Genomic DNA, 23,732 nt, shown 5'->3' with positions numbered 1-23,732 from the left:
ACTGTACAGCAGACACAAGACACTGCACAGTATACACAAGACACTGTACACCAGACACAAGACACTGCACAGCAGACACAAGACACTGCACAGCAGACACAAGACACTGCACAGCAGACACAAGACACTGCACAGCAGACACAAGACACTGCACAGCAGACACAAGACACTGTACAACAGACACAAGACACTGCACAGCAGACACAAGACACTGCTCTGTATACACAAGACACTGCACAACAGACTCAAGACACTGCACAACAGACTCAAGACACTGCACAGCAGACACAAGACACTGCACAGCAGACACAAGACACTGCACAGCAGACACAAGACACTGCTCTGTATACACAAGACACTGCACAGCAGACACAAGACACTGCACAGCAGACACAAGACACTGCACAGCAGACACAAGACACTGCACAGCAGACACAAGACACTGCACAGCAGACACAAGACACTGTACAGCAGACACAAGACACTGCACAGCAGACACAAGACACTGCACAGCAGACACAAGACACTGCACAGCAGACACAAGACACTATACAGCACACACAAGACACTATACAGCACACACAAGACACTGCACAACAGACACAAGACACTGCTCTGTATACACAAGACACTGCACAGCAGACACAAGACACTGTACAGCAGACACAAGACACTGCACAGCAGACACAAGACACTGCACAGCAGACACAAGACACTGCACAGCAGACACAAGACACTGCACAACAGACACAAGACACTGCACAACAGACTCAAGACACTGCACAACAGACTCAAGACACTGCACAGCAGACACAAGACACTGCACAGCAGACACAAGACACTGCACAGCAGACACAAGACACTGCTCTGTATACACAAGACACTGCACAGCAGACACAAGACACTGCACAGCAGACACAAGACACTGCACAGCAGACACAAGACACTGCACAGCAGACACAAGACACTGCACAGCAGACACAAGACACTGTACAGCAGACACAAGACACTGCACAGCAGACACAAGACACTGCACAGCAGACACAAGACACTGCACAGCAGACACAAGACACTATACAGCACACACAAGACACTATACAGCACACACAAGACACTGCACAACAGACACAAGACACTGCTCTGTATACACAAGACACTGCACAGCAGACAAGACACTGTACAACAGACACAAGACACTGCACAGCAGACACAAGACACTGCACAGCAGACACAAGACACTGCACAGCAGACACAAGACACTGCACAGCAGACACAAGACACTGCACAGCAGACACAAGACACTGCACAGCAGACACAAGACACTGCACAGCAGACACAAGACACTGCACAGCAGACACAAGACACTGCACAGCAGACACAAGACACTCCACAATAAACACAAGACACTGCACAGCAGACACAAGACACTGCACAGCAGACACAAGACACTGCACAACAGACACAAGACACTGCACAGCAGACACAAGACACTGCACAACAGACACAAGACACTCCACAATAAACACAAAACAAGACACTACACAGTATACACAAGACACTCCATAGTATATATGATACCCTGCACAATATACATGAGACACTGCACAAGGTCAATTAATTACTTAATTTCAAACAACAGAGAGGTTGAGGTGCTTCTGTGTTGGTGTGGGGGGGGATGAACCCTGTACCTCTCACTGAGCTACCTGCACTCCTCCAGCATGAAGTTAGTTTTTTGTTCAACATTCTGGACCATTTATATTTATTTTTCTGTTTGAGTTCTTCCTGTTGAGGTGTTGTTTTTTTTTTCTCAATTTCCAGAGAATTCTTTATACACTTGGAAAATTGACTTTTTTTCTGTAGTGAGTTACAAAAAATTTTCCCAGGAGAGTAAGATTTCCCAAGCTCCTAGGAAAACATTGATTTTTCAATCTATATCCATGGTAACAGCTAACACCAGAACAGGTTATAAACCTAGCTGATCAATCAATGACAGCCTGGTTCATTTAAAACACCTCTGAAAACTGAATGAAAATGAGGACATGACTGCTCCAAGGTATGGTTGATGAGAAGGTTATTGCAGATACGAGAAGTGCACAGCCAGAGGGATCTGGGAGAGTCCAGACTTAATAGGGCCATGAGAGGAGGGCAAAGGGAAGAGAGGAGAGGAGAGAGAAAAGGAGGACAATGAGAGAAACAAGAGAGGCCATGGTAGAAATAGCAAGTTTATATAAGAATGAGAAGCTGGGGGAGGGGGGCTGGGCTGGAGAGGGCTTTTGGGGGCTGGGAGAGTCACAGATGCTGAAGTGAGCCTAGAAGCCAAACATACACTTTGGTGTGCTAATGAACACCACAGTTAGCCATTGTCTTGGTTTTCTTTGGGACCTCACAAAACCCAATCCTTTACAGGCTCTTTTGGTTTATTTGAGACAGGGTTTTCCTTTGTAACCCTGGCTGTCCTAGAACTCAGAGAGATCCACTTGCCTCTGTCTCCCAAGTGTTGGGATTAAAGTAAAAGTGTGAGCTACCACCACTGGCCCGAACAGGCTCTTGCTTTGAAAGTCAGCTCACCGTTGGTGGTCCATGCCAGAAACACCCTTCTGAAGCTGACTGCAACCTACTCCTGCTTCATAGTCTATCAGACATCATGTTATGTAGCCTAACACCCTGAGTCCTCATCACATCACCTATCGCCAGTTGGTTTTGTGTCTAACAATCATCCTGTCTCTTTTGCATAGGTGGTAAATTCAGATTTAGGGCCTCAATTTTCACATTTTTAAAAAAGGCTTTGGAGGCTGTCCTGGAACTCACTTGGTAGTCCAGGCTGGTCTCGAACTCACAGAGATCCGCCTGCCTCTGCCTCCCGAGTGCTGGGATTAAAGGCATGCGCCACCAATGCCCGGCTAATTTTCACATTTTTTTGTCTCTCATGTTGACACTAGTTTTTCATTTCACTTGAAGAGACTGTTTGGGCCAGGCGTTGGTGGCGCATGCCTTTAATCCCAGCACTTGGGAGGTATAGGCAGGCAGATCTCTGTGAGTTTGAGGCCAGCCTGGATAGACTCCAAAACCACACAGAGAAATCTTGTCCTTTTTTTTTTTTTTTTTTTTGAGACAGGGTTTCTCTTTGGAGGCTGTCCTGGAACTTGCTTTGTAGACTGGGCTGGCCTTAAACTCACTGAGATCCACCTGCCTCTGCCTCCCAAGTGCTGAGATTAAAGGGGTGTGCCACCAACGCCCGGCTGAAATTCTGTCTTGAAAAATCGAGAGAGAGAGAGAGAGAGAGAGAGAGAGAGAGAGAGAGAGAGAGAGAGAGAGAGAGAGAGAGAAGAGAGAGAGCCCAACCGCAACCGCAACTGATTCTTTTAATTTGGTGTACGCCTTTAATCCCAGCACACAGGAGGCAGAGGCAAGCAGATCTCTAAACTCTAGGGCAGCCTGGTCTACAGAGTGAGTTCCAATCCAGCCATGCTATTTATATTTAGTGAGACCCTGTCTCAAAAAAAAAAGACTTTGAATTTGAATCTATTTATTTTCTGTTTATGAGTGTTTTGATTATCTTCAGGCATGATGCCTGGTGCCTGAAGAGGGCATGGGATCCCTTAGAACTGGAGTTACCAGATGACTGTGAGCTGTCACTGTGGGTGCTGGTAATAGAACCTGGGTTTTCTAGAAGAGCAGACAATGTTCTTAACTGCTGATCCATCTCTCCAGTCACCCAAGGACTTTGAGTTTTTATTGTTTTGGTTTTGCTAGGAGCAGGGAGAAATTGAGGCTAGCCTGGTAGCATAGAGTTCTAGGTGGACCTACTACCTAGTTCAAACTGGTACACTTTCACAATCTGCTAGAAAATAAAAAGTGGTCTGTTGTCCTGGTTGTTGTTTGTTTGTATAGTTTTATTTTGTTATTTATCAACTCTGACACAAGCTAGAGGGGGCCACCACAACTGAGAAAATGCTTTCATTAGATTGGTTTGTGGGGCATTTTCTTAGTGATTGATGAGGAAGGGCCCAACCCTTTGTGGACGATGCTACTCGTGGGCAGGGATCCTGGATGGTACAAGAAAGCAGACTGAACAAGCCATCAGGACCAAGTCATTAAATGGTTCCTCCACGGCTTCTGCTTCAGTTCCTGCCTCCAGGTTCTTGCCTGGACATCCCTAGATGATGGACTACAAGCTTTGAGATTAAAAAAACCCTTTCTTCCCCAAATTGAATGCTGTGGCACATATACCTGCTCCTACATAAATAAATAAATGTAAAAAATTAAAAGTAAGCTTTAAAAAGAGACTGGTGCGTGGATCTCTGTGAGTTCTAGAGTAGCTTGGTCTACACAGTAAATTACAGGACAGCCAGAGCTACATAACATAGTGAGATCCTAATCTCTCCTAAAAAAATAATCTTTAGGATAAGGCAGACATCTCTTATTACCATAGTAGTGTCCCTTAATCCACAGGAAACAGATTACAAGTTACCAGTAGATGTTTAAAACTGCAGATGCCCAATATTCAGCTCTACATATGCTACATATTTTCCTACACACACATTACTTATGATAAAACTTAATAAATTATGCACAGTAAAAACTTAGCAATATAGAGTAATAATAACATACTACACTATATCTATAATAAAATATGTAAATGTGGTCTCAGAAGTTTACTTTGTTGACCTGTTTTGGAAACAGTATTTTGCTTTGTAGCTTGGGCTGGCCTGGAACATGCTGGTAGCTCAGACTAGTTTTGCACTGGAGAGTCTCCCGCTTCAGACTCCCAGGTGCTGGATGGGAAGCATGTACCGCTTCCTCATCACAAACCGTCTTGTCACAGCAGGAATCACACTTCCTAGGACAATGTACCATGGCTGGGCGATGAGATGAAGCAACCTGCAGTAGAAACATAGACAGATATACAGGGGTGAACAAAGGTACTCCTCAGGCTTACCTAAGAATTCGAAAAGCCAGAAAGGAATGTATCCAACATTTATCATTATGTAGCCAATTAGACTAAGACTGGGATGTAGCTAGGCCCGACATGAGTCATAAGCTGTAATGGAGACCTAGCATATTGGTTGTACCAAGAGTGTGAAACATCTGTCTAGGAAAGCCACAGCAATGAGTGGAGGAGACAGTGGCTGTGTCTGGCAAGGCCACAGGAGCAGTGCTGGTGAAGGCCATTAATACTCATATCATTACACTTGACTCCACACTTGGTTTGGGTTCAGTCTTGCTGTGGTCCAGTTCTGACTTTCTGTTCTTCCATCCCTCCCTTTACACACTGCCTTTGTACGTTGCAGTTGTATAAATTACTTCCTTTTTTTCTTCTTCTTTTTCCTCTCCCTTTATTTATGTACACAGTCTTCTGCCTGCATGAGTGCCTGCAGGCCAGAAGAAGGCAACAGATCTCATTACGGATGGTTGTGAGCTGTCATGTGGTTGTTGGGAACTGAACTCAGGACCTCTGGAAAAGTAGTCAGTGCTCTGAACCTCTGAGCCAGCCATCTCTCTAGTGGCCCCTCTTTCCTTTCACTGACCCATGCAGACCAGGCTGGCCTTGAACCCAAGGGACTCTTCCTATGCTACCCCTCCTAGTGCTGGATTATAGGTGTGTGCTTCCTGAAACTTTCTTCTTGATATTTCAGGGGCTCAGAGCTAAGACTTTGCTTTGAGTCTCAGAAAAGTCTTTGAAGTTAGACTTTGGAACTATGCTGGAATCTCTGGGACTCATGGACTAAATGCATTTTACATTCTGAGGTGGTATGGTGGCTTGGGTGAGTATGGCTCCCACAGTCTTATATGTTTGAATGCCTTGGACTCCAGTTAGTAGATCTATTTGAAGGATTAAGGAGGTATGGCCTTGTTAGAGGAGGCATGTGGGTGGGGTGGACTTTGAGGTTCCAAAAGCTCTGGCCATGTCCTGTGTGATGTTCTTCTATTGACTTAGGGGATGCAAATGAATCTACTGGTATTTTAGTTATCAACTACAGCCTCAAAGCCCCCAGTCAGTGTCCAGCCAGTTACTAAGACTGCAGCCTGGAGGGCTTCCCAGTCCCAAGTGTGACTACGCAATATGTAGATTTAAAGTAAGTCTCTATTGTTCTACTTACCAAAAAAGACTCAGAAGTCAGATATAGGGGTGAAAACCTACAACATCAGAGAAGCCCAGAAGAAACCAACTAACTTTGCTTTTTTGTCCAGTGCCAAACTCTAGTCCCACCCTTCCCTTCCTTTTCATCTTCTCTATTCAAATTCCTGGCTTCTTTATGGCTAATTCCTGTCAGTTAGAAGCTGGCTCTGTCCCCTTATTCATGGTTAACTTTACTTACAGTCTAGGAGTGTCACAGTTTGATCAAATATCCCATAATACCTGTGTCTCTTTCTTTGCCTGCTGTCTGAAGATTGGGATGTAAAGCTCTCAGCTACTGTCCCAAAGCCATGTCTGTCTGCTTCCTTCCATGATCATGGACCACCCCTCTAAACTGTAAGCAAGATCACAATTAAAAAAAACTTATGTGCATTGGTGTTTTGCCTACAGGTAAGTCTGTGTGAGCGTGCCAGGTCTTGGGAGTTATAGACAGTTGTTAGCTGCCATGTGGGTGCTGGGATTTGAACCTGGGTCCTTTGGGAGATCAGTCAGTGCCCTTAACTACTGAGTCTCTCTATAGTCCCACAAGACCACAATTAAAAAATATTCATTTACTTTTTTTGAATTTATTACTTTTATTTTATGTGCATTGGTGTTTTGCCTGTAGGTATGTCTATGTGAGGTGTTACTATAGACAGTTGTGAGCTGTCATATGGATGCTGGGAATTGAACCCAGGCCCTCTGAAAGAGCAACCAGTGCTATTAACTACTGAGGCACCTCTCCAGCCCCACAAGACCACAATTTAAAAAAATATTATTTATGTATTATGTACAAGTGTTCTGCTGCACATATGTCTGCATTACAGAAGAAGGCATCACATCTCATTATAGATGGTTGTGAGCCACCATGTGATTGCTGGGAATTGAATTCAGGACCTCTGCAAGAACACAGTGTTCTTTTTTTTTTTTTTTTTTTTTTTGGTTTTTCAAGACAGGGTTTCTCTGTGGCTTTGGAGGCTGTCCTGGAACTAACTCTTGTAGACCAGGCTGGCCTCGAACTCACAGAGATCCACCTGCCTCTGCCTCCCGAGTGCTGGGATTAAAGGCGTGCGCCACCAACGCCCGGCTCAGACAGTGTTCTTAACCTCTGAGCCATCTCTACAGCCCCACAAGACCACAATTTAATAATTTCCTTTATAAGAGTTGCCTTATAACAGCAACTAAGACAGACAGCCATGAACCTTTGGGGACTAGGGCAGCAATGACAGACAAACAGTTCCTCCTTTCAAGCACTCAGGTACGTTTATCCAGGTCTCACCATCATGAGAGTGAGGGATTTCTCAGCAAGGAGTACTTTGTTTCACAAGCATGTCCTCTAACATCATCATAGTCAATGAGAAAAATGCAGAAATCTGATGGGGCTGCTAAGAGTATTTTACCCTGCTCCTTCCCACTTTTTTTTCTGCCTTAAACCTTTAAATTTGTGGAATAGATGCTTGTGATAGCTGGAACTACAAGGGCTATCTTGCAAACGTGTAAAAGGCTAAGAGTTCAGTTCTGACTTCACTGAAAAAGTTCATCTCTGCCTACCTTTTGGTATTTATTAATAAGAGAGCAATTCTATTACTAAAGCCACAGGGAGGTTGTTGTTGGTGGTGGTGTGTGTGTGAGAGTGTGTGCATGTGTGTAAACACATGTGCACACATACATTTGTTTTGAGGTAGGTTCTCACTTTATAGCCCTGGCTGGTGGTGAAGCTGGCCTTGAACTCACAGATCTGTACACTTCTGCTTCCTGAGTAAGTTTTTGTTTTTGAGACAAGTTGCCACTATATATCCTCGGCTAGCCTGGAACTGCTATGTAGACCATACTGACCTGGTGCACACCTTTTATCTCCTTTAATCTCTTCTCATCTAGATGCCAAGTGTCACCTTCCCTAACTTCTGGCTCTTCTCTGGAAATGCTTAGATCCTGCTAGGTTATGAGCCTATGGCAGGGGACAAGAGGATGATTTCCAGAGACGATGGTGACCAACACATCTCCAGAGCATACGGAGTGGTCAGTGGTTACTCGGAGGCTGTCGTTAGACTACTCCTATGTCTGTGTGCAGATGTACACAGCTTTAAGTTCTCGGGGGGGGGGGGTGGTGGTGGTGGATCAACTGCAAGCTCAGATTCTCCCTTAGGGGCTCTGGTTCCTGAGGAGATCCAAGTATGAAAACAACTATGTAATCAAGTGGCCGACAGCAAGCCTGCTACCCACTGGAGCCCTGGTGTGCTAAGCTGTGCTTGGTCCCACGGCCAACGTTCAAGAACCTTTTCCTGTTGTGACTCTCAAACAGAAGGAAGGCCCTTCCTTCAGCAGAAATTCAGAGGCTAACTAGATGAGATAATGGTGTCATCAGTACCCATACTTACAGAGTCTTCCTACCATATTAGTGCTGTCCCCAGAGTCCCATAAAACCATTCCACCTCCCTCACAAGTCATTGGCCTTCTGGAGGTGACAAGTAGCTTAGCAAAGGGGACATTTAACTGTTTACTAAGGGCTTTGCAATAAAACACCCTATTGCTATCCATAAGAGTAGATACTTTTAAAAAATCATTACATTTTATGGTGGCCTGAGTGAGAATGGCCTCTACAGGTCCATATATTTGAAAGCTCTCCCACAGATGCTGGAACTGTTTGGGAAGTATTATGAGGTATAGTCTTGGAGAAGGGGTGTCACTAGGGGTGGGCTTTGAGATTTCAAAAGCCCAAACCATTCCCAGTTGACTCTCTTTCTCAGCCTGGTGGTTGTCTCAAGATGTAAATTCTAGATACTGCTCCAGTATCATGTCTACTGCCATACTCCCCACAATGGTGGTCATGGACTCACCCTCTGAAACTGTAAGTCCCAATAAACCCTTCTGTAAGTATATGGATGTCAGGGGACTTGTGTGGAAAGTGGTTCTCTCCTTCCACCGTATGGGCCCGGGAATCAAATTCTGTTGTTAGGCATGGCAGCAAGTGCCTTTACCTACTGAGCCATCTTGAGAGCCTGAGGATAAAATATTTTAATGGTAAAGTTAATAATAATGATGATGGGCCGGGCGTTGGTGGCGCACACCTTTAATCCCAGCACTCGGGAGGCAGAGGCAGGCGGATCTCTGTGAGTTTGAGGCCAGCCTGGTCTACAAAGTGAGTTCCAGGACAGCCTCCAAAGCCACAGAGAAACCCTGTCTCGAAAAACCAAAAAAAAAAAAATAATAATGATGATGATGATAGATGATTATTCACCATCCTACTCCACCCATAGTTTCCTAACACCTTCCTAGCTTGGAAGTAATAAAAATTAAATTGAATTATAGAAAAATAAAGTTATATTTATTAATATATGACTTTGTAGGTTAAGTGCTATACTTAATTTTACAACTTGAACTCACTTGTCTTTCACCTATCTTACTTAAGGTTTCAACTCCTGCAATGAAACACCATGATTAAAAAGCAAGTTGGGGAGGAAAGGGTTTATCTGACTTACATTTTCATATTGCCATTCATCATCAAAGGAAGTCAGGACAAGAACTCAGACAGGGTAGAAACCTGGAGGCAGGAGCTGATGCAGAGGTCATGGAGGGATGCTGCTTACTGGCTTGTTCCTCATGGCTTGCCCAGCCTGCTTTCTTTTAGAACCCAGGACTGCCAGCCTAGGGACGGAACCACCCACAACAGGCTGGGCCCTTCCACATCAATCATTGATTAAGAAAATTTCTTAGAGTCAGATCTTTTTTTTTAAAGATTTATTTATTATGCATAGGTGTTCTGCATGCATGTATCTCTGCAGGCCAGAAGAGAGCACCATACCTCATTTTGAACCACCATGTGGTTGCTGGGAATTGAACTCAGGACCTGGAAGAAAACTTGGAGCTCTTAACCTCTGATCCATCTCCAGCCCCAGAGTCAGATCTTACGGAGGCATTTTCTCAATTGAGGTTTCCTCCTTTCAGATAACTCCAGTTTGTGTGTCAAATTGACGTAAGACTAGCCAGCATGTCACCTTTGCCTTCCCCATGTGTGAAGTCTGAGGTTGCTCCTGATTTTGACCTCTTCTTCAGCCCCTCTGTCCCACCATTGCTGCTTCTTGATTTTCTTCCTTCTCTGGAGCCTCTTCCTTCCCATTCTTCCCTCTCTCCCTCTGGAGAGCTTCCATGATTGGAACTAATGGAATCTTTAATGCAGTATTGCCTTACCACAATGCAGCTGCAGCTTCTGAAGAGCTATTCTGTTGGGACAGTCATTTGGATAAAGACCAAAACCCACTCACGATCCTTTTGCATTGGCCTCCATGTGCTAGGATTACAGACACATCACTCTGCTCAGCATGGACTGTTTTAAGTGACCAGGGCAGCCATCTTCTGACTGCAATCTTCTGCACTGTCTTGAGTGATTCCTCACAGCATCCTTTAGTTTGTCCTTATCCTCCTGTCTTAATTCTAGTTTGAAAAGTAGAACTCTCAAGTTTAACTGGAAACATTTTGCAAAGAATATGTCACAGGTACTACTTGGCACTTCATAACACATTACACTAGGAATATCAAATATTAAATTGTCTTAAGCTGGGTGTTGGTGGCACAAGCCTTTAATTCCAGTCTCAAGAGGAAGAGGCAGGCAAATCTCTGTGAGTTCGAGGCCAGCCTGCTCTATAGAGCGAGTTCCAGGACAGCCTCCAAAACAATAGAGAAACCCTGTCTCAAAAAAAATTAAGTTTTTTTTAATGTGTTATTAGGGTTTGAATTAGGGTCTTGCTCATGTGAGGAAAACAATCCTCTTTTTAAAAAACAACAAACTTTATTATAAGAATAGGCTTTTGCTAGGGTGTGCCTCAGCCTCTGGAGCACCTGGGATCATGGCTTGCACCACCATGCCAGGATAAAGTGTCCTAATTTTAGTAATGTTAAGTGTCATCAGTTGGCTGAAATGATGACTGTCAATTAGCCTCCCACAACTGAAATTTTAAAACCACAAGAAAGTTTTCTGGCTTCTTCAAAAAAAATTAAAAGATTTTGTTTGATGTGTTTGACTGTTTTGCTTACATGCATTTTTCGTGTATTAATATGTGTTCCTGGGGGGCTGGAGAGATGGCTCAGAGGTTAAGAGCACTGACTGCTCTTCCAGAGGTCTTGAGTTCAATTCCCAGCAACCACATGGTGGCTCACAACCATCTACAATTCAATCTGGTGTATATGTAATAAATAAATCTTAAAAAAATATGTATTCCTGGTGCCCTCAGAGGTCAGAAGACAGCATTGGATCCCCTGGGACTGGAGTCTCACCATGTGGGTGCTGGGAACTAAACCCAGGTCCTCTGCAGACCAGCAAGTGCTTTTAACTGCTGAGCCATCTCTCCAGCACCATGTTTTCTGGTTTATTTTTTTTTAAAGATTTATTTATGTATTACATATACAGTGTTCTGCCAGAAGAGGGTACCCGATTGAATTGTAGATGGTTATAAGCCACCATGTGGTTGCTGGGAATTGAACTCAGGACCTCTGGAAGAGCAGTTGGTGCTCTTAACCTCTGAGCCATCTCTCCAGCCCTGTTTTCTGGTTTATAAAATCAAACATAAACCAGTATTTCTATATCTCACTATATCTCCTGAGCAATAAGACATGCTCATGCAGACACTTGTATGTGGTACTATAGAAGCTTTAATTATAATTATTGGAAGACTAATATTTAATTGGGGCTAGAAGAGCATTGCAATGTACAAATCCACATCACAATGAAGTACAGGTGTATTCAAAGGCAAGAAGAATTTTATTTATGAATCGGAGTGTTGGTATATAACTCCAGGTTGACATGGAAGTAGTAATCCTCCTGCCTCAGTTTCTTGGGATTCCACTTTTGTGCTACCAGGCTTGCAACAGGAGTATATAAATAAATGTGAAACGCGAAAGAGTACATGAAATACTCTGAGACCGTAATCACTGGCTAAAGTGTCTTTTGCATGATGGCTTCAGTCTAAGACTGAATAGACCGGTGCTGGGTAACGTCCTCACTGGGTACCAGTTGAAAGGTACAACGGCTGTTGTGTAAGGCTGTGCTTCCTGAAGTCTGTGAATAGTTCTTGCTCTCCAACCTGTGCGAATGGGATTCCCAGCTTTGTTTATTCCTTAGGATGGAAGGCTTAACAGAAGTGACTTTAATTCTGACAGTTTTCACAATACCATTTTAACCTTTTTTTTTTTTTTTTGGTTTTTACGAGACAGGGTTTCTCTGTATTGTTTCGGAGGCTATCGGTCCAGCCCGGCCTCGAACTCACAGAGATCCGCCTGCCTCTGCCTCCCGAGTGCTGGGATTAAAGGCGTGCGCCACCACCGCCCGGCTCACAATACCATTTTAAATGCTTTTTTTTTTTTTTAAGATTTATTTATTTGTTACATATACAGTGTTCTACCTACATGCCAGAAGAGGGCACCAGATTGAATTGTAGATTGTTGTGAGCCATCATGTGGTTGCTGGAAATTGAACTCAGGACCCCTGGAAGAGCAGTCAGTGCTCTTAACCTCTGAGCCATCTCTCCAGCCCCCATTTTTTTGGGGGGGGGGTTTGAGACAGGGTTTCTCTGTGGCTTTGGAGGCTGTCCTGGAACTCCCTTGGTAGTCCAGGCTGGTCTCGAACTTACAGAGATCCGCCTGCCTCTGCCTCCAGAGTGCTGGGATTAAAGGCATGCGCCATCAACACCCGGCCTCTCCAGCCCCCATTTTAAACGTTTTTAACCTTTTTTTTTTTTATGTGTATGTTTTGCCTCTACCTATTTCTGTGTAGCACCTGTACCAAGTGCCTGAGGAGGCCAGGTATCGGATTCCCTGGTATTAGTATGACAGACTGATGTGAGCTCCCACATGGGTGTGGGAATTGAACCTGCGCCCTCTAGAAGAGCAACTAGTGCTCTTAACTGCACAACATCAATTTTTGAATTTCATATTGAGTGGTGCCAGTTCTAGCAGTTGTGTTCCTGGTATTGAAGAACCCGGGAAAACTGTTCTGTGGAAGGAGAACCAGAATGAAGGGAAGCGGAGGAGCATTTCATGTCCACAGGGGAGTTTTATGAATGGAGAAGGGTATGTTTGCTGCCTAATTAACGTCAATTCCTCCTCCTCCTTTCTCCTTTTCAAGTACCACATTCTGGAGCTTGAAAGCACCTTCCTCCACAAAGCCATATGCTATACTAAACCAGTTCCGTTTCTCTCCCACCCCCTGGCATAGGGACTGGGTTAGGAAGGGAATTGTAACTCATTTCAAACCAATGGGTTCTGAAGGAAAACCTCCAAAGAGACTTCTAGAAAACAGTCCCTTTCTTAGGAGGTTGATGCTTCTTCCTCTGCCTGAGGCACCTCCACGTGGTGCTCCAAAGTGCTGCAGCTACCTTGCCATCAGCCTGGGACAACACTCACACAGACAAGGGCGTGTCTTCAGAGTCAGAGTGGAACTGAAGCCCCGCAGCACTGTGCAAAACTCTCCCCTCATTTTCCCTGCTGTCTGAGCCATCTGAGATGGGTTTTCCTGATACAACACATAATACCCCCAAACAGCTGAATGCCTTCATTGAATGCTTTCTTTACTTTTTGGAAAGTGCTGGGATCAAATCAAATTCGCAAGAGTCTTGTGAATACTTCTCCACTGAGCCCTAATATTTGTTTCAAATGGTGGTAACATTGGGCCCACCTAAAAGAGTGGCCAGGGGACTGCACCCAGGCTGGCAGGCGTGGCCACACGCCTTTATACTGAACTATTTCCCTGACCTTGATAACAGAAATCTTTTTTATTTCTGGACTTCCTTTGTGCATTTGCTGTGTTCCATCCCCCAATTTTGTTAGCTTATTCTTGTCTGGCTCCAAAGCCCCATTTTTTTTTTTCCTTTTCCCATCTTCTCTGCCTGCCTTCCCTATGTTTTCTTTTTTTTTAATTTTTTCCTTTTAATAATAATATTAAAATATTCCTGGGATTATTTTAAAAAGTAGGAAAAAAAAAGACACAATGTAATTGGATGGTCCTAAAGTTGTAGATCAAAAAGTCCAGATCAAGCCGGGCGTTGGTGACGCACGCCTTTAATCCCAGCACTCGGGAGACAGAGGCAGGTGGATCTCTGTGAGTTCGAGGCCAGCCTGGTCTACAGAGCAGAGTTCCAGGACAGCCTCCAAAACAATAGAGAAATTCTGTCTCGAAAAACAAAACAAAAATAAATAAATAAAATAAAAATAAATAAAATAATTTCTTTCGGGGCTGGAGAGGTAGCTCATAGGTTAAGAGCACTGGCTGCTCTTCTAGAGGTTCTGAGTTCAATTCTCAGCAAACGCAGGTGGCTCCCAACCATCTATAATGAGATTTGATGCCCTCTTCTGGCCTGCATACATAATAAATAAATTCTTTCTTTTTATTTTACATGTATGGGTGTTCTGATCTGAATGAAATATTTGTTTGTCACATGTGAACTGTGCCCAAGGAGGCTGTCCGAGCTCCCAAGACTGGAGTTATAGACAGTTGTGAGCTGCACTGCAGATGCTGGGAACTAAATCTGGATGCTCTGTGAAAGCAACCAGTGCTCTTAACAGCTGAGCCACCTTTTCATCCTTCAACTTTTTTTGGGTGGGGAAGTGGGTGGGCAGGGTTGAGACAGGATTTCTCTATGTAGCTGTGGCTGTCCTGGAACTCACAGCCTCCAAAACAATACAGAGAAACGCTGTCTGGAAAAACCAAAAAATAAAAAATAAGGATAAAAACTAAGCTAGACGTCTCTTTATCATTGCCTCTCTTTTCTAGTTGCAACCATTATCAACGTTTTCAGGACCATTTTCCAGTGTTCTTTTTATATATTTTATTGTATCTACATATATATCTATCTTTGTTTAAAGAAAATAAGAATGACCCTGAGGGGAGACCTACTGAGACATTTGTTGAAGAAAAAGAGTGAACAATCATTTACTAAAGTCTACTATGGACTGTTTTTTTTTTTTTTTTTTGAGACAACGTTTCTCTGGCTTTGGAGGCTGTCCTGGAACTCGCTTTGTAGACCAGGCTGGCCTCGAACTCACATCACAAAGATCCTCCTGCTTCTGCCTCCCGAGTGCTGGAATTAAAGGCGTGCGCCACCACCGCCCGGCGGCGGACTGCTTCATTTTTGACCAAGTTTTTCATTTACACTTTAGAATTTAGGAACCACCCATTTCACAAAACCAAACAAAATACCTACTATATGTGAAACCCCGTGCATAGCATGAAGGTTCTGGTATTTCAGTTCTGGAGCTTCTTTCCGACACTGGGCTCCAACGCGGCATTTAGGAGAATACCTTGGGGCTAGAAGAGGCCATTAAATGTTTCAAAGAATGCGAGGCTAGCAGGTAGCAACGCGGGAGTCACACCACAGCTGGTCGCCAGGCGGCTGGTGGAGATCACGCCTGCGCGAGTCGCGCGCCCGAGGGAGGGGGCGGAGCTTTGGGCCTGCCAGCTTTGGGCCCGCCAGTGCGCCTGCGCACAGCCCGCCGCGGAGTGGGGGAGGGCGGCCCGTGTGTGTCTGTGTTGTTGTTCCGCGGCGGCGGCGGCGGCGATAAGATGGCTGCCCACGGGGGCTCCGCGGCGTCGTCGGCGCTCAAGGGGTTAATCCAGCAGTTCACCGCTATCACCGGTAAGAGACGCGGTTACGGGAAGGTGAAGAGTAGGGGGTCGGGAGGCTGTCGGGCTGCCCCCGGCTTCACCTCACCTTCGCGCCTTCCTCCCTCGGGCTCTCCCCTCAGCTCCTGTCCTCTCTCCTGAGGAACAGGCGGCGACGGCGCCCGGGGTCTGCGGTTCGGGCGGGAGGCAGCTTCCCCCCCGCGCGTGCCCCCGGCCCCTCGATTCGGTCTCCTCTCAGTTCCCAGACAGGCCCCCACGCCCCCTGCCAGCCCAGACCAGGGGATGGGCCGAGCCCGCGGTCCCCAGGCCGGGGACCTGCGGGCGGGAGGAGTAGGGGGCCGCACCCGGGCCACCGCCCTCTTCCTTCTTCATCACCTTCTCGGGGTACCGTGCGGCCGGCGGAAAGGGGGTGCAGTGCGTCCCCTCACCTTGCCCTCTCTTCCCGGCCGGGTCATCCTCCCTCCACCCCTGCCTGCCCTTCCCCGCGCTGGGCCCCCCGGAGCCTTGGCGGTGGCCCTGGCGTGTGAGGGCCTTCTCGCCTTAACGGCGAGGCCGGGGGCTTCTGCCGCGCCTTTGCACACCCCGGGGGACTTGCCGCCAGGAACAAGGGGTGCGGAGGAGTGCCTTAGGGACGGAGGGTGTAAGATAGGAATGAGGGGGACCCCTAAGCGTAATGGGGGGAGGCCTAGAGTAATCCTGGGTGACCTTTCCCACATCCTCATAATAAAATCAAAGATCCGAGACGATGGCGCCCGAGCCCTTGCTGATAAAATAGGGATGGCGGCAGAAACTTCTTGCAGAGAAATCTGTTTCTGGGTGTCAATATCCGCGAAACCTTGGGCCTAGGTTTTTCTTTCCATTCGGACCCCGACGAAGGGCAGACGCAGGCTCTCTTAGCCCGGAGGGAAGGCTCTAAGCCATTCTATGAATGCGCTGTGTCTTGTTTCTCTCTGATGGTGCTCAACTTTTTTTGCATGAGTTATTAGAGGGCGGAGCAAATGATGAAGTTCTCTGTGGAGTGATTTGAGAGAGCAGTACTCCATGTGCCTGAGTGTGATTTTGCTGTTCTAGTTTGTCATTTTGAAAAGAGGTCAGAAAGTTAGTTCCCGCTCTCAGTAGGGCTATCTTTTGGTAATAATGTGTTAGATGTGGAGAATATTTCTAGTTCATGTTCTTGAGTTTGATTTGTCAGATTTGTAAGACATGGTATTTTAACCAATACACGCTGTTTGCAGTTTTATAATTGAAGCTAGTTTTATTTTTTGCTCTGCAACTATAATTAAGATTGTTGCTGCATTTTTTGTCTTCTCATGTGAAATATGTTAAAGCTTGTAAAATAAGATTTGTAATAAAGTTGAGGTGAAAAGTTAAGATAACTGAAAATATTGTTAAGCTTTGTGGTCAGACTATTGTATACAATATGTGGATTTCCCGGTGTCTAACCAAACCAACATTATGGGAAGAAAATAGATTTCTGTGAATACAAGGTAATACTGCTGCATTGTTTACATAGAAAAATCTCGTAAGTCAAACAGAAATGTTGATTTTTTTTTTCTGGGTGTCCTAGAGATAGTTTAAGATGTCACTATTTAATTTTAGGTTCTTGGGAAAATTACTACTACTTCATTTTCTTCGAATTGGTATCATTCAGAAACTCAGTTGCTTTAACTTCATATTATTTCTTGTGCAACATTTTGAAAACATATACACAGAAACCAAAATGTGCTGAAATAAATAGACTCAATGGCTTTAACACTATTTTTGTCTGCCGGTCTTGTTTCTGGCCTAGGTTCCTGTGTTGCTGGATCAGATTGGAATCCCCTGGTACATAGTGGTTTCTGGAAGTCTACAGAAGGAAAAATTTCTTAGAGTGGTCTTTTTGTGGGGCAGGCTGGCTTCAAACTCTGAATTCTCTTGCCTTAGCTTCTGGCTGCTGCATTTACAGGCATGAGCCACTTATCTATCTATCTATCTATCTATCTATCTATCTATCTATCTATCTATCTATCTTGTTTTTTTGAGACAGGGTTTCTCTGTATTGTTTTGGAGGCTGTCCTGGAACTCCCTCAGTAGACCAGGCTGGCCTCGAACTGAGGGAAATCCACCTGTCTCTGCCTCCCGAGTGCTGTGATTAAAGGCATGTGCCACCACTGCCCGGTTTCTTTTATTTATTTATTTTTTTGTTGTGGGTATTAAACTTAAGGCCTTTACTATGTTAAGACTCAAAGCCCACTAAAAGTTAAAAATATTTTTGGGGAGTCATTGATGAGGAGTGAATGCTGAATGCTGTTCTGTCTGCTTCTGAGCTACAGTGTCAGCCAGGCTATACATATTTCATTTTTCTTTTTTTGAGACAGGGTCTCACCATATGACTGCTGACTTATGTGGATTAGGCTGGCCTTGAACAGATAGATCTCCCTGCTTCTGCCTGTTTCCCCAGTGCTGTATACCAGCCAGGCTTTGAATTTCTATTGATAAATTTTAGGACTCTTTAGATGATTGTGATGAACTATTTGAAACTTGATTAATCCTAATGTGGTGCCATACAGTTAATCTTTATTTATTTTGTTTGTTTTTGGTTTTCGAGACAGGGTTTCTCTGTATTGTTTTGGAGGCTGTCCTGGAACTCACTCTGTAGACCAGGCTGGCCTCGAACTCATTAGAGATCCTCCTGCCTCTGCCTCCCAATTGCTGGAATCAAAGGTTTGTGCAACCATGTCCAACTTCAGGAGATCTTGATCTTGTGTGAAGTAGTGAGACCCTTTCTTCAGAAAAAATAAGGCAGGCATGCCCAAATGACATCTTATAACCATCTGTAACTCTGGTCTAAGGGTTTGACCCTCATTGGTACCAGGAACGTGTATGTTTCATGAAGCAGGCGGACATATAGGCAAAACTCATATGCATACATTAAAAAAGAATACATCTTCAACAAATTATTCAAAAGATGTATGTCACTATGAAGGAGTTTTTGGGAAAATGGAAGAAATGAATTCTCCACTATTACCATAGCAGTATTGTATATTTTACATATTCTTCCTTGTTTGTCCCAGCCTGGACTGGTACTTACAATCTTCCTGCTTTTTTCCTTCTAAGTCTGAAACAAATGCTTTATGTACTTGGCTCTCTCCATATACTATGGATCATGGTATACATAATACAGAGTCCAGACTACTTCACTTAGTGGTTACAAGTTAAATATTTTGGTGATCTTTGATGCGAACTTATGAAGAGCCTATCTTTGTTGTGTAAAGCTAGGTAAGAAAACTAGGGTGGGTGAGATGGCTGACCTTTCCATTCCCTAGAACCTGGTGGATAGGAGAGGAATAGTCCTTTGTGTACACCACAGCATGTACACACACACACACACACACACACACACACAGAGAGAGAGAGACTTTTTCATTTTCATACACTCTCTAAATGTGATAAATACGTTACAAAAGAGAGAAGAAAATTAGTGCTACTAAATTTTGTTATTTTTGTTTTGAGACAGGGTTTTGTATAGCGTAGGCTGGCCTCAGGTCTATCCTATGCAGCAGGTTGTTTTGAACTCCTGATCTCCCTGTCTCCACTTCCCAAATGCTAGGATTATGGTTTTGTGCTTGAACTCAGGGCTTTGTGCAAGGTAACCCCCACCCCAAACAGGGTTTCTCTGTGGCTTTGGAGGCTGTACATCCTCTATTCTTGATGTTCTATAATTATACCACATTTAAAAATATTTGTAGTCATATTAGTTTCCCAACTACTAACTGGGCCCAACCCTACTTAGCCTCTGAGAGCAGACATAATTCTCAAAACATGAAGAAATAATGTAGTATTGGATCTATTCTGGGAAGACAGTTTTTCAAAAAATGTTTTGAACCCTGAAATGTTCCATTAACAACAACCTGGACTGGTGTCTAATTACATAATATTACTAATTTTACACATATAATCAGAATAATTCTAGAGGTAAAAAGGACAGTGGCACATACTTGTAATATCAGCATTTGTTCATTGCTGTCTTCTGTTATGTAGTGAGTTCAAGGTCACACTGGGTTGAATAAGACCCTCAGAACCAACAATCTTTCCTTCCTTCCTTCCTTCCTTCCTTCCTTCCTTCCTTCCTTCCTTCCTTCCTTCCTTCCTTTGGGAGGGGTAGGGAAAGACCTGTAACTGTCCTGTAACTCACTGTGTAGACCAGGCTGTTCTTGAACATTACAAAGATCTACCTGCCTCTGCCTCTAGACTTCTGGGATTAAAGTCATGTGTCACCATCTCCAGTCCTGAAATTAAAAAAAAAAAAACAAAAAAACAACTGGAAGCTGAGAAGACTTTGAGACTAGTAATGATGTTTTTTAAATTACTTGCTTATGTATGCCTGTATTTGTGTCAGGAAGTAGGAAGAGAGTGTTGGATCCCGTGGGGCTCAAGTTAGAGGTGGTTGGGAGCCTCATGATATGGGTGGTGGGAACCAAACTCCAGTTCTCTGCAAGAACAGCAAGTGCCCTTAACCTCAAAGCCTTCACTCCAATCACACAGATTTTCATAGTTTTGTGCATAATGGGCGTTTGTATAGTTCAAAAAGTTATAGAATCTCATTGTAGAAGAGACCTTAGTTTACTATTTCTCCAAAAGTTTTGAATGAATGAATTATTAGTCTTATTATTTGAGATGGGGTCTTACTATGTAGCCCTGGCTGTCCTGGAACTCACTATGCATATCAAGCTGGCCTTGAACTCAGAGACCAAGTACTGGGTGTGTGTACACCACCATACCTGGCTTGGATATTTATTTTAACATTAAAAATATTGGTGTGAGTAATATTTGGCTTTGGGTCAGTTCCAATCCTATTTTTTGTGTATTTCTCTTGGATTGATACTAAACTGTGTTTGAGAGCATTGTGTAAGGAAACATTGCCATGATCTAAATATTAAAGGAAAAATCCCTGGAATTTTAGTAATTATTTCAAAAGAAGGTAATGAAATTTGACCAAAAAATTCAGGTGCCAGGCATGATGTCCCACACTTTTAACCTTGGCACTTGGGAAGCTAAGGTAGGCAGGTCTGAGTGCCAGGCCCCCCATGGTACAAGGTGACACCTTGTGTCCAGAAACAAAAAGAAAACCAACCAGAAAGCTAATGTAAAAACACAGGAAGTGATACAGAGACTTCCCAGAAGAAAGAATTTCCTATTTGAACCTAGAATAGACATTTCTGACAGGCAGGACATATGTAAAGGCTTGGAGATGAGAGGGAGAGCATACAGTGAGAGAAGCATCTAGGTCTAGGTCTAGGGAGTTGGTCAGAATTCCAAAAGAATATATATGGCTAGCTTGTGAGAGATGGAGTAGATGCAGCTAAAAGAGCCTTGTAAGCCATTTTAGGGATTCTTGGCTTTATTGTGTGTTTGGGCTTTTTAAAGAAAGAGCTTCTTAGCTACAGTGGAGAAGAGATACTCCAGACACCTGTTGGATTAATGCAAGAAATTCTGCATAAAAGGAAGCAGAGAAAAGTGAACTTCAATAGCTAAAGAAATCTGAGAAGTCAGAATGCAGTTTAAGATCTGATTTGGACATCTAGATGTATATAACAGTACTGTTCCTGAAGGTATGGGATTGTAGAAGAGGTTTGGGAAGAGGATAGGTTCAGTTTTGGATAAGTAGGTCTGTCAGTAGGTATCTCAAATGGAGCTGTTTAGTAAGTCAGTGAATACTTGCATCTATAAAGAAAACAGATCTGCCATATTGGTGGTAGATAAGGCCATAAATAAAACAATAAGAATGGCATTTTAAAGGAGAGAGGAATGTGAGGAAATGTAGGCTCTAGGGTATGGAGCTGAAGCAAAAGGACCTGGGGATACTGCTGAGTAAGTACAGAGAAGTAAGCCAGAGATGTAGGGATAAAGTCAGGAGAGTAACTAAACATTACAAGTGTGCTGGTTCTCAGATATCAGATAAGCACTGCAGGAAGTCAGAACTCTTGGAGTTGTACTGGAAATGGATCGCATGTCTATAATCCAGCACTCTGGAGGGCTGAAGTAGGAGGACTGCTGCTAGTTTGTAACCACTTGGGACTCAGTAGCCAGTACCAGGTCATCTAGGAGTATATAGTGAGACTTTGGCTCCAATAGAATAAACAGAGGTTGTGAAAATACTTGCTGCAAAAGCATGAGAAACTGAGTTCCTTCCTCAGAATCTAGGACCCAGGTTAAAAAAGAAATGATTATGCTTGTTATCCCAGGGATGGGGAGACAGACATGTAAATTCCTGGGGCGGGCTAGCCAGACCCTCTAAGCTAATCGAGGAGTCCAGTGAGAGTCCCTGTTTCAAAAAACAACCCCTCCCCCGAAAAAAAATAGGCTCCCACAGAGGATCAAAACCTAAAGCCTCCACACACACACAAATGAGTACACACACACACACTCATATCCCTCCTATTTTTTTTACTATTTCACTAGAAAAGAAAGAAAATCATGGGTTTTGTTGTTGTGGTTAAGAGTCTGGAAGATCTTAGAAAATCTTGACCCATTTCTACCTTACAGAAACAAGAAAATTACTCATAAATGAACTGACTTGAGTTATATATGTCTAGATCAGTTTTGAGACAGGGTTTCACTACTTTGTTCAGGCTGGCCTTGAACTTTTTATGTAGGAGGCTGGCTTCAAACTTTCTGCCTTTGTCTTCTGAATAGCTAGAGTATAAGCCTGTGCTACAATGTCCAGCTAGTTCTAAAAGTTTTTGTGTGTGTGTATGTGCTTGTGTGTAAGCTCAAGAATGTGGAGAACAGAGTCCGGTCTCCTTCCATCATACGGGTCCTAAAGATCAGGCTTGGTGACACATGCTTTTTTACCCATTGAGCCATCTTGCTGGTCTATTCTGTAAGTTTTGATAAATGCACAAATTCGGTAACTATAACACTATGACCTATCAAGATGCTGAACAAACAGGGGCATGGTGTTATTATGCACACACCTACTAATAGTATCCCAATTATTCTGAAGCCCAGGTAGGAGGATTCGTTGAGGCCAAGAGTTCAAAACCAGCCTACACAATAAAGTGAGATTCTTTTTTATTTTTATGTTTTGCTTTTTCAAGATGGTGTTTCTCTGTGTAGCTTTGGAGCCTGTCCTGGGACTCTGTCTGTAGACCAGGCTGACCTCGAACTCACAGAGACTCGCCTGCCTCAGCCTCCCGAGTGCTGTGATTAAAGATAAAGTGAGATTCTTAAGGAGAAAGGAAAATTGCAGACTAGTTCCTTTTGCTCCCTTGTAGTTGTGTCTATACTTAAAGCCTAATTTGTTTTAATCTTTTGTTTTCCAGAATGTCATAAATGGAATTGTTATTGTAGTCTTAGAGTATGGCTTCTTGGCATATTACATTTGAAATTCATTCACATTTTGTAGTATAGGTGGTTCATTTCTTTTAGTGTTGGTTTGTTTGGGGTTTTTTTTTTGAGACAGGGTTTCTCTGTGTAGCCTGTCCTGGAACTCTAGACTAGGCTGGCCTCAAGCTCATAGAGATCTCCCTGCCTCTCTGCTTGCTGAGTTCTGGGATTGAAGGCGTGAGCCACCACTGCCTATCTCAGTGGCTCATTTCTTTTTTTTTTTCTTTTCTTCAAGACAGGGTTTCTCTATTGTTTTGGAGGCTGTCCTGGAACTAGCTCTGTAGACCAGGCTGGCCTCGAATTTACAGAGATCCGCCTGCCTGTGCCTCCAGAGTGATGGGATTAAAGGCGTGTGCCACCAACGCCCAGCTCTCAGTGGCTCATTTCTATTAATGGTAAACAGTATACCATTTTATGATTATTTTACACTTTTATTTATCCATTTACCAAGAAAAGGACATGTGTGCTTCATATGGTGGCACAGGACTGTGGTGGTTGAACTTCTAGTATTTGAGAAGAGTTAAAAGAGGGGGGCACACTTGTTTCCAGTTAGAAAAATTACAAATAAAGATGCTAAAAGCAGTGAACAAGCTTGCAAATACATATTTTCATTTGTCTTGTGGTCTTCTCTTCTTC

At 43.9% G+C, this 23,732-nt stretch overlaps 1 protein-coding gene and 1 long non-coding RNA gene across 2 annotated transcripts in view; one reads left to right on the top strand and one right to left on the bottom strand.

Annotated features, from left to right (window-relative positions):
* Nucleotides 1–3,599: 3,599 nt before the first annotated feature.
* Nucleotides 3,600–15,914, bottom strand: LOC121141964. The gene is made up of 3 exons (XR_005878949.1): nt 15,310–15,914; nt 6,362–6,473; nt 3,600–4,881 (listed from the first exon to the last, which is right to left on the bottom strand). It is a non-coding gene; the product is annotated as an uncharacterized LOC121141964 (long non-coding RNA).
* Nucleotides 15,595–23,732, top strand: part of Ubxn7 (UBX domain protein 7) — a 59,328-nt gene continuing 51,190 nt past the window's right edge. Inside the window, exon 1 of the mRNA XM_040750928.1 lies at nt 15,595–15,741. Within this exon, the coding sequence (XP_040606862.1) occupies nt 15,669–15,741 (73 nt within the window). The 5' untranslated portion in view covers nt 15,595–15,668. The remainder of the gene's footprint in view (nt 15,742–23,732) is intronic.

Source organism: Mesocricetus auratus, unplaced genomic scaffold, assembly GCF_017639785.1.
Source record: "Mesocricetus auratus isolate SY011 unplaced genomic scaffold, BCM_Maur_2.0 Super-Scaffold_100008, whole genome shotgun sequence".
In the NCBI taxonomy this organism is placed as follows: domain Eukaryota; kingdom Metazoa; phylum Chordata; class Mammalia; order Rodentia; family Cricetidae; genus Mesocricetus; species Mesocricetus auratus.
Note: the sequence above shows the minus strand (reverse complement) of the source record. Positions and strands in the feature narration are given on the sequence as shown.